This window comes from Entelurus aequoreus, linkage group LG16 (genome assembly GCF_033978785.1).
Source record: "Entelurus aequoreus isolate RoL-2023_Sb linkage group LG16, RoL_Eaeq_v1.1, whole genome shotgun sequence".
Taxonomy (NCBI): domain Eukaryota; kingdom Metazoa; phylum Chordata; class Actinopteri; order Syngnathiformes; family Syngnathidae; genus Entelurus; species Entelurus aequoreus.
In genome coordinates, this window is record NC_084746.1 from 53353016 (window position 1) to 53368994 (window position 15979).

At 38.5% G+C, this 15979-nt stretch overlaps 1 protein-coding gene across 2 annotated transcripts in view; it reads left to right on the forward strand.

Annotated features, from left to right (window-relative positions):
* LOC133631188 (rho GTPase-activating protein 29-like) overlaps positions 1-15979 on the forward strand; it is a 106461-nt gene that overhangs the window by 72405 nt on the left and 18077 nt on the right. For both annotated transcript variants that reach the window (XM_062023337.1, XM_062023338.1), the window contains 6 exons: positions 1804-1868; positions 1954-2064; positions 5306-5386; positions 7626-7793; positions 7890-8027; positions 10207-10382. In XM_062023337.1, the coding sequence (XP_061879321.1) occupies positions 1804-1868; positions 1954-2064; positions 5306-5386; positions 7626-7793; positions 7890-8027; positions 10207-10382 (739 nt within the window). The remainder of the gene's footprint in view (positions 1-1803; positions 1869-1953; positions 2065-5305; positions 5387-7625; positions 7794-7889; positions 8028-10206; positions 10383-15979) is intronic.

The following is a 15979-nucleotide window of genomic DNA, read 5'->3' on the forward strand; positions in this document are numbered from 1 at the left end:
ATTTATTTACCAAATGTGTAAACAATGGCTTTATCCTTTTAACATTGGCAACACTATAATAATTCTGCCCACGTTAATCAACATTAAACGGCCTCAAATTGTTGCTCAGATGAAATAAAATGACAAAACTTTTCTTCTACATATAAAAAGTGCAACATTAAACAGTTTCAAGTCAACTCATCATGCTTCATTTATTACAGCATTTGGGAAGCCTGTAGTTGATTTATTATGTAAATGTTATATTTGTATCAACATGTGATAGCAGGGACCCTGCCATTCAAAACTAGGCTGCTGCATTACTAATGATTCATGGAACTATAGCTGAAAAAATGGTACAATAGCAATAGGAGAGACTATTCATCCCTGAACACCATGGAGTTCATGTAGGATTAATGATGCACTTACATTATTATATCATCTATCAGAGACAGAAAGTCTTCATTTAACATAATGTCCTTTTTTGCTGCTTCAACACAGCTCAATCAACACAGAAAAAGGTCAAGTGAAATAACAGACAGACAGGGCTTTGCTGTCCGTAACACACACAAAATGCAAAATGAGCTAACGTTACGCTAAAAGCAAATTAGCCTTCACCTCAAGACAGGACTGCGAGCGAGCTGAGCTGCCGTTTATATTTCTAGAAGGTCAACGGGCTCATAGTGATGTTACTAGTAGTTGACTGGGAGGTGTTTATTATCATTTGGGGAGAGTCCGCTGCCTGATGCTTACCTGCTAAATGCTAAGCACTGACTACATGCGCTCTGAATACGCACTGCTGATTGGCTGTTACCGCTCTGTGTGTAACCAATCAGATGGTTGTGTGGGCGGGACAATGCTGGGTGCTGTGTAGAGGACTGACAGAAACAGAGGCAGAAGGAAGCGGAGGCGGCTACTTAATACAGTGTTTCCCATAAACTGCCAAGATACCTGTGGCGGTGGGGGCGTGGCTATGGGCGTGGTCACCATGACATCATCGAGTAATTTGCATAATTTACTACAATGATATGATTTTCTCTAAAAAGGCTCAAAAAATGTATACTTACTAATTAATAATAACAGTTTTGTTTTAAACGTCCATCCATCCATCCATTTTACAATATAGTTACAACACTTTATGTACATATTTTTATACAGATTTGAACAATAAGTTATTCACTGAAATATATTTATTAATTGTGGTTCTTACAAAAAATATATCTTATAAAATATAAAAGCTAAAATGTCTCTTAAAGCTCTGCCCCTTTAATTAGTGCATACTAAATAATTTTACTTTAGCCTACTACTACAAGCATATTATTTACCAGCAACATAAAGTGAAACAGAGGCAGAGGTGTCCTGCCACAGTCAGTAACAAATAAACAGAAAACAGTAGTGGTCAAATACAAATAAGGCAACAAGAGAAGTATCCTACACTTCTCTTTTGTAAAGTAAATGTGAACAGCCTATATGGGCATCTACATCAACTATATGATTTGCCTGAGAAGCTGGACAGGACAAACAAAAAAAAAATATATATATATATATATATATATATATATATATAATTTTTATTTATTTATTTATTTTAATTTTATTTGTGGCGGACGTAATTCTTTCGTGGCGGGCCGCGACAAATAAATGAATGTGTGGGAAACATTGTAATATGTTGGTGTGGAAACCCCCGTACCGAAACAGTTCAATACAAATACACGTACCGTTACACCCCTTGAAACCATACTAAAGTGTGTATTATGCAGTTTAGAGCACGTCAGTGTTGTCTTGCAGTGACTGCTAACACTAATTGGCCTTTTTTTCCTCTTCCAGATATTGAGTACGCCAAAAGTTACGCTAAATTAGCCGAGTCTGCCAAGACGCTGGCGACCCAACAGGTTGTTGTTACACCAGACCTTGATGAGTTCATACACGGCAACAAGTTTCAACTAACGCAAACGTTTGCATTCCCGCTTCGTGCAGCACTACATGCCCTTCAGCGACACCTACATTTCCGCCTTCAAGAATGACACAGAATACAACCAGCTGCTCATGCAAACTGCCCTGGCCCTGCAGACCAATAAGTTCATTCAGGTACTCACAATATGATTCCATTATTATGTCCGTGCCAGCTTGTTTTGTTTTTACAGTCTGTTGCTTCATTTGGATGCCGTGATCAATGTTCCCTCTAATTGTTCATGTGTGTGATCAATGTTCCCTCTAATTGTTCATGTGTGTGATCAATGTTCCCTCTAATTGTTCATGTGTGTGATCAATGTTCCCTCTAATTGTTCATGTGTGTGATCAATGTTCCCTCTAATTGTTCATGTGTGTGATCAATGTTCCCTCTAATTGTTCATGTGTGTGATCAATGTTCCCTCTAATTGTTCATGTGTGTGATCAATGTTCCCTCTAATTGTTCATGTGTGTGATCAATCTTCCCTCTAATTGTTCATGTGTGTGATCAATCTTCCCTCTAATTGTTCATGTGTGTGATCAATGTTCCCTCTAATTGTTCATGTGTGTGATCAATGTTCCCTCTAATTGTTCATGTGTGTGATCAATGTTCCCTCTAATTGTTCATGTGTGTGATCAATGTTCCCTCTAATTGTTCATGTGTGTGATCAATGTTCCCTCTAATTGTTCATGTGTGTGATCAATGTTCCCTCTAATTGTTCATGTGTGTGATCAATGTTCCCTCTAATTGTTCATGTGTGTGATCAATGTTCCCTCTAATTGTTCATGTGTGTGATCAATGTTCCCTCTAATTGTTCATGTGTGTGAGCAATGTTCCCTCTAATTGTTCATGTGTGTGATCAATGTTCCCTCTAATTGTTCATGTGTGTGATCAATGTTCCCTCTAATTGTTCATGTGTGTGATCAATGTTCCCTCTAATTGTTCATGTGTGTGATCAATGTTCCCTCTAATTGTTCATGTGTGTGATCAATGTTCCCTCTAATTGTTCATGTGTGTGATCAATGTTCCCTCTAATTGTTCATGTGTGTGATCAATGTTCCCTCTAATTGTTCATGTGTGTGATCAATGTTCCCTCTAATTGTTCATGTGTGTGATCAATGTTCCCTCTAATTGTTCATGTGTGTGATCAATGTTCCCTCTAATTGTTCATGTGTGTGATCAATGTTCCCTCTAATTGTTCATGTGTGTGATCAATGTTCCCTCTAATTGTTCATGTGTGTGATCAATGTTCCCTCTAATTGTTCATGTGTGTGATCAATGTTCCCTCTAATTGTTCATGTGTGTGATCAATGTTCCCTCTAATTGTTCATGTGTGTGAGCAATGTTCCCTCTAATTGTTCATGTGTGTGATCAATGTTCCCTCTAATTGTTCATGTGTGTGAGCATTGAGTGGAGGCCATGTGAGCACCATCACACGTGCACACTGTGGCTACACCAGCAGCACACCTGGCCCAAACCTCACTAAATAACATGTCCAATCTCCATCCATACATCCATTTTATACCGCTTGTCCCTTCCGGGGGTGCTGGAGCCTATCTCAGCTGCATTCTGGCGGAAGGAGGTGTACACCCTGGACAATTCGCCACCTCATGGCAGGGCCAACACAGATAGACAGACAACATTCTATTATTATTATAATCAAATGACAGCATTTGTAATAGAAGTGTTTAGGCCCACTTACAATGACAATAACAACAAATATAGTTTTTCATGAAGTGTGTACTTGTATTGTTTCTCTGGGTGGAGGTCCTGCTTTGGAAATAATTTGTAGCATTTAGTTCCCATTAAAACATCCACATGTTGCACAATGAGATGTAAGCAAGGGATCATGTGTACATTCCTGCAACTTCCTGTTTGTAAAAAATATATTTTTATTAGTATACAAACAGCATTTCATGATTAATATTTATAAATGAAGATTCCTAATAAATGACACTAGAATAAGCACACATTTGATTGGTAAATCATAGTGTAACCACCTGGAATGACACTTTATGTGTGGTGTTGGAGTTGTCCTACTTTTTGTGTGGCTGTAAACGCATCACTGGCTAAGTGCCATATGTGCATGTGTTGGCGCAAGTGAGAAAGAGCGAGCGGGTGCTGTTGATATAACAAAGTTGCTTTAGGTTTGGTTTGTACTGCAGAAAATGACCACTTTTGCTAGATATAATTTTTTTTACTAATGTTTTGGGGATGTGTTTATGGCCGACAATAAAGAGTTTAGCTCAGTAAAGTGATGGATGGAATTCATGTCCTCAAAGCGTCTCGACAGACGTTACAATATTTGAACAATGATGATGAAAACTGTTTTCTCCGTCGTGTCCGTGTGTCGAAAATTGTTATGCGCTTATTTTTTTATTTGATTTTGTGCTTGGCATAGATTTGCCGTGCGCAGAGGACGCTTGAGCAGTGTGCATTTGCACGGGCGCGCACCTTAGCCGTGATTGTGACCTACCACCTTTAAATGTCTGTCTTATTTCACTATTTGAATATTAGTGATATAATATAACAACTTGAGCCAGACGCAACCTACTCAGTGGCCCAGTGGTTAGAGTGTCCGCCCTGAGATGGGTAGGTTGTGAGTTCAAACCCCGGCTGAGTCATACCAAAGACTATAAAAATGGGAGCCATTACCTTCCTGCTTGGTACTCAGCATCAAGGGTTGGAATTGGGGGTTAAATCACCAAAAATGATTCCCAGGCGTGGCCACTGCTGCTGCTCACTGCTCCCCTCACCTCCCAGGGGGTGATCAAGGGTGATGGGTCAAAAGCAGAGAATAGTTTCGCCACACCTAGTGTGTGTGTGACAATCATTGGCACTTTAACTTTACTTTTAACTTTTTAAACTGAATTGGTGCATCCATTCGTCCATCCATTTTCCACCGCTTGTCCCTTACAGGGTCGCGGGGGGTGCAGGAGCCTATCTCAGCTGCATTTACAATCTTAAATTGAGCTTCCACTGTATAACATTAGAAATACAATTGTACAGTATATAATTACATTACAAATAAATTAAATACATTTATAGAATAATTAAATAAATTAGAATAAAATGTAGGTTGATTGGCAACACTAAATGGGCCCTAGTGTGTGAATGTTGTCTGTCTATCTGTGGTGGCGACTTGTCCAGGGTGTACCCCGCCTTCCGCCCGAATGCAGCTGAGATAGGCTCCAGCATCCCCCGCCACCCCAAAAGGGACAAGCGGTAGAAAATGGATGGATGGAGAATTAAATGTTTTTGTCTGGAAAAGTTCATACTTCCTTGTTTGTCTTTTGTCAGTCTTAAAATAGTCTGGGAAAAAATATGTTTGTAACACAAGAAATAAATACAATTGTACCCTTCTATCCCTCTTCTTAGCCTCTCATGGGCCGGAAGAATGAACTGGACAAGCTGAGGAAAGATCTCAAGGAGCAGTGGCAGAAGGAGCAGAAGAAAATGGTAAATAAATAAAGGTCAGGTGGGATAGAGAATGTTGATTCACACATAGAAATAGAACGGCATTAGATTTTCACCAAAGCCAAACAATTATAAATTGGATCAGAAGTAAATTGTCGGTCTTCATACTTTATGTGGAATTAGGCAAAATGTTGAAAAGTAACGTACTTTTTTAAATTTGAGCTCTAAAAACTGTCACTACTCTGCAAAAAGTCAGTGTTCAAAAACAAGAAGAAAAAATACAAAAATGAGGGGTATTTTATTTGAACTAAGCAAAATGATCTGCCAATAGAACAAGAAAATGTGGCTTGTCAAGACTTTCCAAAACAAGTCAAATTAGCTAACCTCAATGAACCCAAAAATAGCTTAAAATAAGTATATTCTCACTAATAACAAGTGCACTTTTCTTGCTAGAAAAAAAGAGACATCTTTGCTTAATATAATGAAAACTATTTTTAAATGAAGTAAATGCTAGTGCCATTATCTTGACATAATGATATGCACTCGGCATTACATTTCTTGAAACCAGCAAACTTATACTAAAAACTAGTTTATTGTTCTTAATGGAAAGGCAAGCGCTTGTTGCCTTTCCGCTTATGAGAGCCTCAAGATGTTGTATCCCTTCTCCAACTTCAAAAAGAAACTGAAAACTTGCCTATTAACCACCTATCTTTAATGCCTCATGTGGGGTAGACTACTGTTGGGTGTTGCATGGTTGAATGAATGTATGTACACTACCTTTCAAAAGTTTGGGGTCACCCAAACAATTTAGTGTTCGAGCCTTCATTTCTAAGAACAAGAATAGACTGTGGAGTTTCAGATGAAAGTTCTCTTTTTCTGGCCATTTTGAGCGTTTAATTGAGCCCACAAATGTGATGCTCCAGAAAGTCAATCTGCTCAAAGGAAGGTCAGTTTTGTAGCTTCTGTAACGAGCTAAAGTGTTTTCAGATGTGTGAACATGATTGCACAAGGGTTTTCTAATCATCAATTAGCCTTCTGAGCCAATGAGCAAACACATTGTACCATTAGAACACTGGAGTGATAGTTGCTGGAAATGGGCCTCTAGTAGATATTGCACCAAAAAGCAGACATTTGCAGCTAGAATAGTTATTTAGCACATTAGCAATGTATAGAGTGTATTTCTGTAAAGTTAAGACTAGTTTAAAGTTATCTTCATTGAAAAGTACAGTGCTTTTCCTTCAAAAATAAGGACATTTACATGTGACCCCAAACTTTTGAACGCTAGTGTATGTACTGTATGTGTATGCTTGCTTTAGTACTATTATCTTGTGTTTATCATGTAGCGTTGTTGTTTTTTTGTTTTTTGTTGTTGTGCTTGCTAGCATGTTTCATCATTTCATCATCCCATGTATATGCAGTCTTCTGGACCCCCTGTCAAAACTAGCTTATTTGGGGGACCCCTTCACGTAGCAACATCTTTAAATGATGATATTCACTACTATTGTAATTGTTATATGGTATTGGGAATAAACTTGAAACTTGTTACTCTCGGGGTCTCCTAGCCGCTCAGGCAAATCATATGGTCTAAAAATGCATTTTTCCATGGATAACATGACATCATCGCGCCAAGTGCGTGCTCTTTCAGTCCATTAGTGCGCATATATACAGCCCGGCCCCTGGCAAAAAAAATTTTTATTGTAATTTTGAGGAATTTACCTGAGTGTGCATGAACTATTTATGTTTAAAATAGTTAAAAATGTTAAATGTTTAAATATGAACTGTCAGTTTACTGTACTGTGCCAACTGTACTACTTTATGAGTACCTCTTTTCTATTGTTTCATTGAAAATAAAACAGCAAAGTCCATTTGGCTGTCATCTGTTTTAATTATGAGACACAATTGTGTCAAAGTCATGGTTTATTTTTTTTCATGCTTGAAGTAAGAAATGATGACTTTCAAAAAGTAGTTTTCTACTTGTGAGTGTTGATGACACAACAGTTGATATTCTAGTTTCAAGCATGTTTTACTCAATATAGCTCATCAAATCTCAGCAACAAGCTGTAATATCTTACTGACATCATTTAGGAGCAAAACACTTAAAACAAGTAAAACACTCTAACATCAAATCTGCTTAGTGAGAAGAATGATCTTATCAGACAGAAAATAAGCAAATATCACCCTTATTTGAGATATTTCATCTTACTTAGATTTGAGTTGTGGCAGTGTAGTCTTGGATTATTGTGTCTGCATGATAAGTGGCTAATTAGCACGTCTGTTATAGCACGAGGCGGACGCAAGCTTGCGAAAGGCTCGGGCACTGAAAGCCCTGAGGAGAGAGGAGTACCAGAAGGCCCATTTGTCTGCCAGCCGCTCCCTGGAGGAGCAGCCCATCATTGGCAGCAAGCAGCTGGAGAAGAAGAGGAAGCTGGAAGAGGAGGCCCTGCAAAAGGTAGACGGAGAAGAGGAGAGGGTCAGCTTGTAGCTGATAGTCAGTCGCCTTTTGTTGTGACCACCCCTGTCATTGTGTGCATGTGTCGCTGCGTAGGCGGAGGAGGCCCAGGAACAATACCAGAGCTGCATGGCTGACACGGACGTCAGGAGGATGGACCTGGACAACATCAAAGGCACCATCCTTACTCAAATCACAGAGACCGTCTTCCAGTGCGACCTCACGCTCAAGGCGGTGGGCACCATCTCTTCTTCAAATAAACCACTACTTTGTTTATGCTGCAAGAATATGCAGGCTGCCCACCATATACATGGAGTACAGTAATTATGGAAGAAAGAGTCGCAGACATTAGCAGAAAAAGTGCACCTCAGGGGTCAATATTAGGTCCACTATTACAAGCAGGGATGTCCGATAATACAATATTTGTGTGTCTGTTATGTACTCAAAAAGTAAGAAAGTTGCATAGTTGTCACAGCACAAAATTGAAGTCACTCCCCAAAAAGTTGGCCATGACTTTACTGTACATATTGCAAAGAAGTCTCACTGTCCAGTGAAAAGTTTGAAGTTTTTATTATTTTCAAATATATAAAATATGTATGTTTTTAGAGATGTCCGATAATATCGGGCTGCCAATATTATCGGCCGATAAATGCTTTAAAATGTAATATCGGAAATTATCGGTATCGGTTTCAAAATTATCGGTATCGGTTTCAAAAAGTCAAATTTCCGACTTTTTAAAAGGCCGCTGTGTACACGGCCATAGGGAGAAGTACAGAGCGCCAATAAACCTTAAAGGCACTGCCTTGGTGTGCCGGCCCAATCACATAATATCTACGGCTTTTCACACACACAAGTGAATGCAAGGCATACTTGTTCAACAGCCATACAGGTCACACTGAGGGTTGCCGTATAAACAACTTTAACACTGTTACAAATATGCGCCACACTGTGAACCCACACCAAACAAGAATGACAAACACATTTCGGGAGAACATCCGCACCGTAACACAACATAAACACAACAGAACAAGGGTGAAGGTGTGTGTTGCTGAGCCCGATCTGGACGTAATCTGAACTGGACCTGGTTTTAAGAACCCTTTTGAACAATCTGATTTCATTGACAACCCGGTCTGGTGAAGTTAAGGTCCTTTGTTTGTTTTGTTTGAAAGTAAAGCAATATAAAAACAATTACATAAAAGATAGTAATTAATGAAAATGTTAGTGGAGCAGCAGCACACACAATCATGTGTGCTCTAAAGACCGTATCCCTTGCAGACTGTATTGTTCTATATTGTAGCAACCAGAAGTTTGTTTTTTTAATAACAGAAAGAGACAGCCCCTTTTGTGTAAATGAGTGTGGATGGGGGAGGGAGGGTTTTCTTGGGTTGATGCACTAATGGTAAGTGTATCTTGTGTCTTTTTTTATGTTGTTTAAAATAAAATAAAATTTAAAAAAAGAAAGAAAAAAAATAAAACACAACAGAACAAATACCCAGAACCCCTTGCAGCACTAACTCTTCTGGGACGCTACAATATACACACCTCAACCGTGCCTCGCCCACCTCAACCTCCTCATGCTCTGTCAGGGAGAGCATGTCCCAAATTCCAACCTGCTGTTTTGAGGCATGTTAAAAAAAATAATGCACTTTGTGACTTCAATAATAAATATGGCAGTGCCATGTTGGCACTTTTTACATGACTTGAGTTGATTTATTTTGGAAAACCTTGTTACATTGTTTAATGCATCCAGCGGGGCATCACAACACAATTAGACATAATAATGTGTTAATTCCACCACTGTATATATCAGTATCGGTTGATATCGGAATCGGTAATTAGGAGTTGGACAATATCAGAATATCGGATATCGGCAAAAAAGCCATTATCGGACATCTCTAGTTACAAGCACAATAAATGTCCTATCTATTGTACATAATGACATGGTGAGACAATGGAACAGTCGCAGTAATAGAATAGAATGCATTTTATTGTCACTATACACAAGTACAATGAGATTAAAAGCAACTCCAGTATCAGTGCGACAGTCTATAAATATGCAAAACATAGGAAGGAAAGAAAAAGACAAATAGTGCAAAAGGAGGTAAGGTGCACAGTCCAGTCCTGACAATTAGTGTTCTGAATGTGTTGTTTAAATATACTACATATATACACAAGCCTTCAGACTGTGGGTAGAAAGTGAAAATTGCCCACAGAGAGGTGGTCAACTATCAAATCAGTGCCTATGAAAGTTGATCGTGGTTATGACTTTAGGGGGGAAAGTGTTTGTGTGGCTCACACTCCAAAGTGTGGCTAATTAATGTGGCTTGCTGGCCACCACATTAGGTATACCTGCACGGCCCGTCATTTATAGTGCTCAGGCTGAGGGTTTAATTGACACTTTATTCCCTCTTAGGTGACAGTGAACTGGTTCCAGATGCAGCAGGCTCAGACGGCAGCGCTGCCCGCTCACCACCAAGCCCTGAGTGACAGCGCCAAGCTGTACGAGCCTGGCAAGTGCTACTACCAGTTTGTGCGCCGCCTGCCCAGGGAGCGTGTGCACTCCGACTCGGTCTCCTCCGACAGCACAAGGTACCTCCGACACTAACAGGTTGTCAGTTGTTTGCTTTTAGCATTTTCGAGGATTAAAAAGCACTAATGGGCTGCACAGATCACTTTTAGGTAGACGGTGTACTGTAAATAGTCAAATATGCAAATGTACCTTGACAAACGTATGGTTTCCTTTAATGGCTTCTATTACTGGAGGCAAGTGCTTTTCAATTATTTTCTGTCATGACCTTCCTGGGGGACAGAATTTTATTGCGAAGCCCTGAATTAATTCCCTATTGAAAAGGTGATATTTATGTATGTATCTGTACAACACTGCAGTACTTTATTGCAGTAATCACCTTCTTATCAAAGCACATGAATACTAGGAGATAACATTTTCAATAACTTTAACCAACTTTGATGTTCATTTTTTAAAGCAAATTTGTAACATTCAAACAAGACTGCTGAGGCTGTCATTTTAAGTACCCTATTTTTCGGACTCTAAGTGGCAGTATTTTTCATAGTTTGGCCGGGGGTGCAACTTATACTCAGGAGCGACTTATGTGTGAAATTATTAACACATTACCGTAAAATATCAGATAATATTATTTAGTAGAGATGTCCGATAAATGCTTTAAAATGTAATATCGGGAATTATCGGTATCGTTTTTTTTGTTGTTTTTTTTAAATTAAAAATCCACATAAAAACACAAGATACACTTAAAATTAGTGCACCAAGCCAAAAAACCTCCCTCCCCCCATTTCTTTCTGTTATCAATATTCTGGTTCCTACATTATATATCAATATATATCAATACAGTCTGCAAGGGATACAGTCCGTAAGCACACATGATTGTGCGTGCTGCTGCTCCACTAATAGTACTAACCTTTAACACTTCATTTGACTCATTTTCATTCATTACTAGTTTCTATGTAACTGTTTTTATATTGTTTTACTTTCTTTTTTATTCAAGAATGTTTTTAATTTATTTATCTTATTTTTTTGAAAAGTACCTTATCTTCACCATACCTGGTTGTCCAAATGAGGCATAATAATGTGTTAATTCCACGACTGTATATATCGGTATCGGTTGATATCGGTATCGGTAATTAAAGAGTTGGACAATATCGGAATATCAAATATGGGCAAAAAGCCATTATCTAACATCCCTATTATTAAGCTCATTCATGTAAGACAGTCCCCAACCAACCGCACAAGAAAAAAAAAAAACATTTTTTTTTTTTTTTAAATTAAATCAACATAAAAAACACAATATATACATTATATATCAATATAGATCAATACAGTCGGCAGGGATACAGTCCATAAGCACACATGATTGTATTTCTTTATGACAAAAAAATTAAACATTTTTTAAAAAAAGCATACTGCTAGTATATATATACACTAGCGTTCAAAAGTTTGGGGTCACATGTAAATGTCCTTATTTTTGAAGGAAAAGCACTGTACTTTTCAATGAAGATAACTTTAAACTAGTCTTAACTTTACAGAAATACACTCTATACATTGCTAATGTGCTAAATGACTATTCTAGCTGCAAATGTCTGCTTTTTGGTGCAATATCTACTAGAGGCCCATTTCCAGCAACTATCACTCCAGTGTTCTAATGGTACAATGTGTTTGCTCATTGGCTCAGAAGGCTAATTGATGATTAGAAAACCCTTGTGCAATCATGTTCACACATCTGAAAACACTTTAGCTCCTTACAGAAGCTACAAAACTGACCTTCCTTTGAGCAGATTGACTTTCTGGAGCATCACATTTGTGGGCTCAATTAAACGCTCAAAATGGCCAGAAAAAGAGAACTTTCATCTGAAACTCCACAGTCTATTCTTGTTCTTACAAATGAAGGCTCGAACACTAAATTGTTTTGGTGACCCCAAACTTTTGAACGGTAGTGTATACCATGAATTGATTAATGTGGACCCCGACTTAAACAAGTTGAAAAACTTATTGGGGTGTTACCATTTAGTGGTCAATTGTACGGAATATGTACTGTACTGTGCAATCTACTAATAAAAGTATCAATCAATCAAAAACTGACAACATTCACACACTAGAGCCAACAAATAATGAGAATCTCCCGTGCCACTTACGACCCCCGACACCTCACCAGTGGGTCCAGAGTCTCACCCACTATTTGAGAAACGCATTTTGTATATCTTAAAACACTGTTTATAACAAAATACCATCGCTTTTAACTACAGATGTCCGATAATATCGGACTGCCGATATTATCGGCTGATAAATGCTTTAAAATGTAATATCGGAAATGATCGATATCGGCTTCAAAAAGTAAAACGTATGACTTTTTAAAAGGCCGCTGTGTACACGGACGTAGGGAGAAGTACAGAGCGCCAATAAACCTTAAAGGCACTGTCTTTGCGTGCCGAACCCAATCACATAATATCTACGGCTTTACACACACACAAGTGAATCCATGCATACTTGGTCAACAGCCATACAGGTCACACTGAGGGTGTCCGTATAAACAACCTTAACACTGTTACAAATATGCGCCACACTGTGAACCCACACCAAACAAGAATGACAAACACATTTCGGGAGAACATCCGCACTGTAACACAACATAACAAATACCCAGAACCCCTTGCAGCACTAACTCTTCCGGGACGCTACAATATACACCCCCCGCTACCCACCCTACCAAAAAAGCCATTATCGGACATCTCTACTTTTAACCCATAAACAGGCAAAAATGTTGTATTTGTGATCACTTTGACTGAAATGTAATCACCTTTCCTGCATTTTCTACAGCTGTGGTAACTCACAAAAATGTAGAAACGTGATCATTTTTGGTAGACATTATTTGAAGTCATTTAGATTCAACTTAAAAGGACTGTATGGAGTTTCTAGCACACTATAGTCGATGTGTCGGTGGCTGACATTTTTGTCTCTCCAGATAAGCTAACAACAGAAAGGAAGGCAGCAGAGGAGAGAAAGAAAGAGAGAGAGAGAGAATGTGAATTTGTTAGCCTTCCTCTCAGGAAATATCTGTGGCGCAGGCTTGAATGCCGCCTCACAGATTGGGAGTGTGAGAGTTTGCCTCTACAAAACATTCCCACACATGCACTCACTACTAGCAGAACAAATATGAGGGAAAAAGAACCTTCTTTGTGCTGAAGTGGCCACGCTTAGTCATACTTCAACTTGGGCGGTATAGCTCGGTTGGTAGAGTGGCCGTGCCATCAACCTGAGGGTTGCAGGTTCGATCCCCGCTTCCGCCATCCTAGTCACTGCCGTTGTGTCCTTGGGCAAGACACTTTACCCACCTGCTCCCAGTGCCACCCACACTGGTTTAAATGTAACTTAGATATTGGGTTTCACTATGTAAAGCGCTTTGAGTCACTAGAGAAAAGCGCTATATAAATATAATTCACTTCACTTCACTTCACTGCTCACATTTCATGTCGCATGTCCATCATTTGGCATCTTGGACAGTGCATGACATTGTTACTTTGGTAACTAAAAGCTTTCTGTCTTGAGTGATGTTTTTTACAGGTTGAGAACCTGTCAAATTGATTTTTAATATATTTTTTTTGGACTTTGACACTTGATTTTTCTTTTCTTTGTTACTTTGCTACGAATCAGAATGAAGTTTTCTTTGTAATAACAGGATGCTAAAGTGGAATGTTAGTTCGAATATTGAAAGTTCAAATGTGTGCACAGTTTTGGCCAAGAGTTTTGGAAGTGACCTGTATATGTTGTATTAATACTTCTGCTGCCTCAGTATTTCAATACATTGTTTTTAATTGAATAGAGTTGAATTTGTCATTATTACAGTGAACAGGTTCAAAGAACATCGAAATTGGAGCAGATACAATAATTTAGTAATATAAATAGTAAAAAAAAGATCAAAAATAAGATATGTATGTATATATATGTATATACCCATACATATGCATATACAGTATATACATATTATTGCACATTATAGTCCAAAAAAATAAAAAAACATGATACATGAGGACATGTCGGACACATTGTGCTCACTCAGGCCTGTTTAATGCTACTTTGGCTCTTGGGTAAAAACTGTTTTTTAGTCTATGTGTGCCCGCTATTAGCACCCTATAGCGTCTGCCCGAGGGTGGCAGTTCTAGGTGGCAGTGCCCGGGGTGTGTCTGTTATGTATTTTAAAAAAAAGAAAGTTGCATAGTTGTAACTCCCCAAAAAGTTGGCCATGACTTTTACGGTAAAAATTGCAAATAAGTCTCACTGTCCAATTAAAAATCTGACGTTTTTTTGTTTTTATTATTTTCAAAATATATAAAATATGTATGTTTTGTATAGTGAGCATAAATCTACAAATTTGGTGAGATTTTCTTACTGAATACTTTTTTGTAGGGATGTCCGATAATATCAGCAGCCTGATATTAATCGGCCGATAAATGCTTTAAAATGTAATATTAGAAATTATCGGTATCGGTTTCGTTATTATCGGTATCGGTTTTTAAAAGTAAAATGTATGAGGTTTTTAAACGCCGCTGTGTACACGGACGTAGGGAGAGGTACAGAGAGACAATAAACCTTAAGGCACTTCCTTTACGTCCATGCCATCCCAGTCACCGCCTTTACTCATTACGAATTGATGCAAGACATACTTGTTCAACAGCCATACAGGTCACACTGAGGGTGACCGTATAAACAACTTTAACACCGTTACAAATATGCGCCACACTGTGAACCCACACCAAACAAGAATGACAAACACATTTCGGGAGAACATCCGCACCGTAACACAACATAAACACAACACAACAAATACCCAGAATCCCTTATAGTACTAACTCTTTCGGGACGCTACAATATAACCCGCCCCCCACACCTCAAACCCCGCCCACCTCAACCTCTCATAGTCTCTCTCAGGGAGAGCATGTCCCAAATTCCAAGCTGCTGTTTGGATAGATAGATAGATAGATAGATAGATAGATAGATAGATAGATAGATAGATAGATAGATAGATAGATAGATAGATAGATAGATAGATAGATAGATAGATAGATAGATGGATAGTACTTTATTGATTACTTCAGGAGAGTTTCCTCAGGAAAATTAAAATTCCAGCAGCAGTGTACAGAATTGAGATCGAATTTAAAAAAGTAAAAAGTAAATAATGGGGGTAAAAATGGAAACAGAATAGAAAAATATTACAATAAGAATAAAAATAAAAAGCAACAATGAGAATAAAAATATAACAGTAAAATGAAAGCTGCAAGCAGCGATGGACGGGACCGACTTTGAGGGCTCATTAAATCCAAACCATAGCAGTAATTAAAACTCTTTCATCAACTTTTAATCAGAAGGGTTCAATCTCTCTCCTGTGCTAATTTGAAGCCAACACGACAAACGCGCTCAGAGGAGATAATGTTTGAAAAAAGGTGACTGTTTTTACACCACTTTTGTTTTGAAGGGGGAATTGCAAACTTCCTGTTGATTTTTGCTGGGGGTTGTCAGTGTATGAAATCTAGGTCTAAATGAGACCTACATAGAGGTTTTTGTTTCATGTCTCTACGACATTCCTACTGGGAGTTAGTGGCAGTTTTGTCTGTGTTTTCTTCCTAGGGGGCGCTAGAGGCGCAATTTTGAGTTTTGGGTT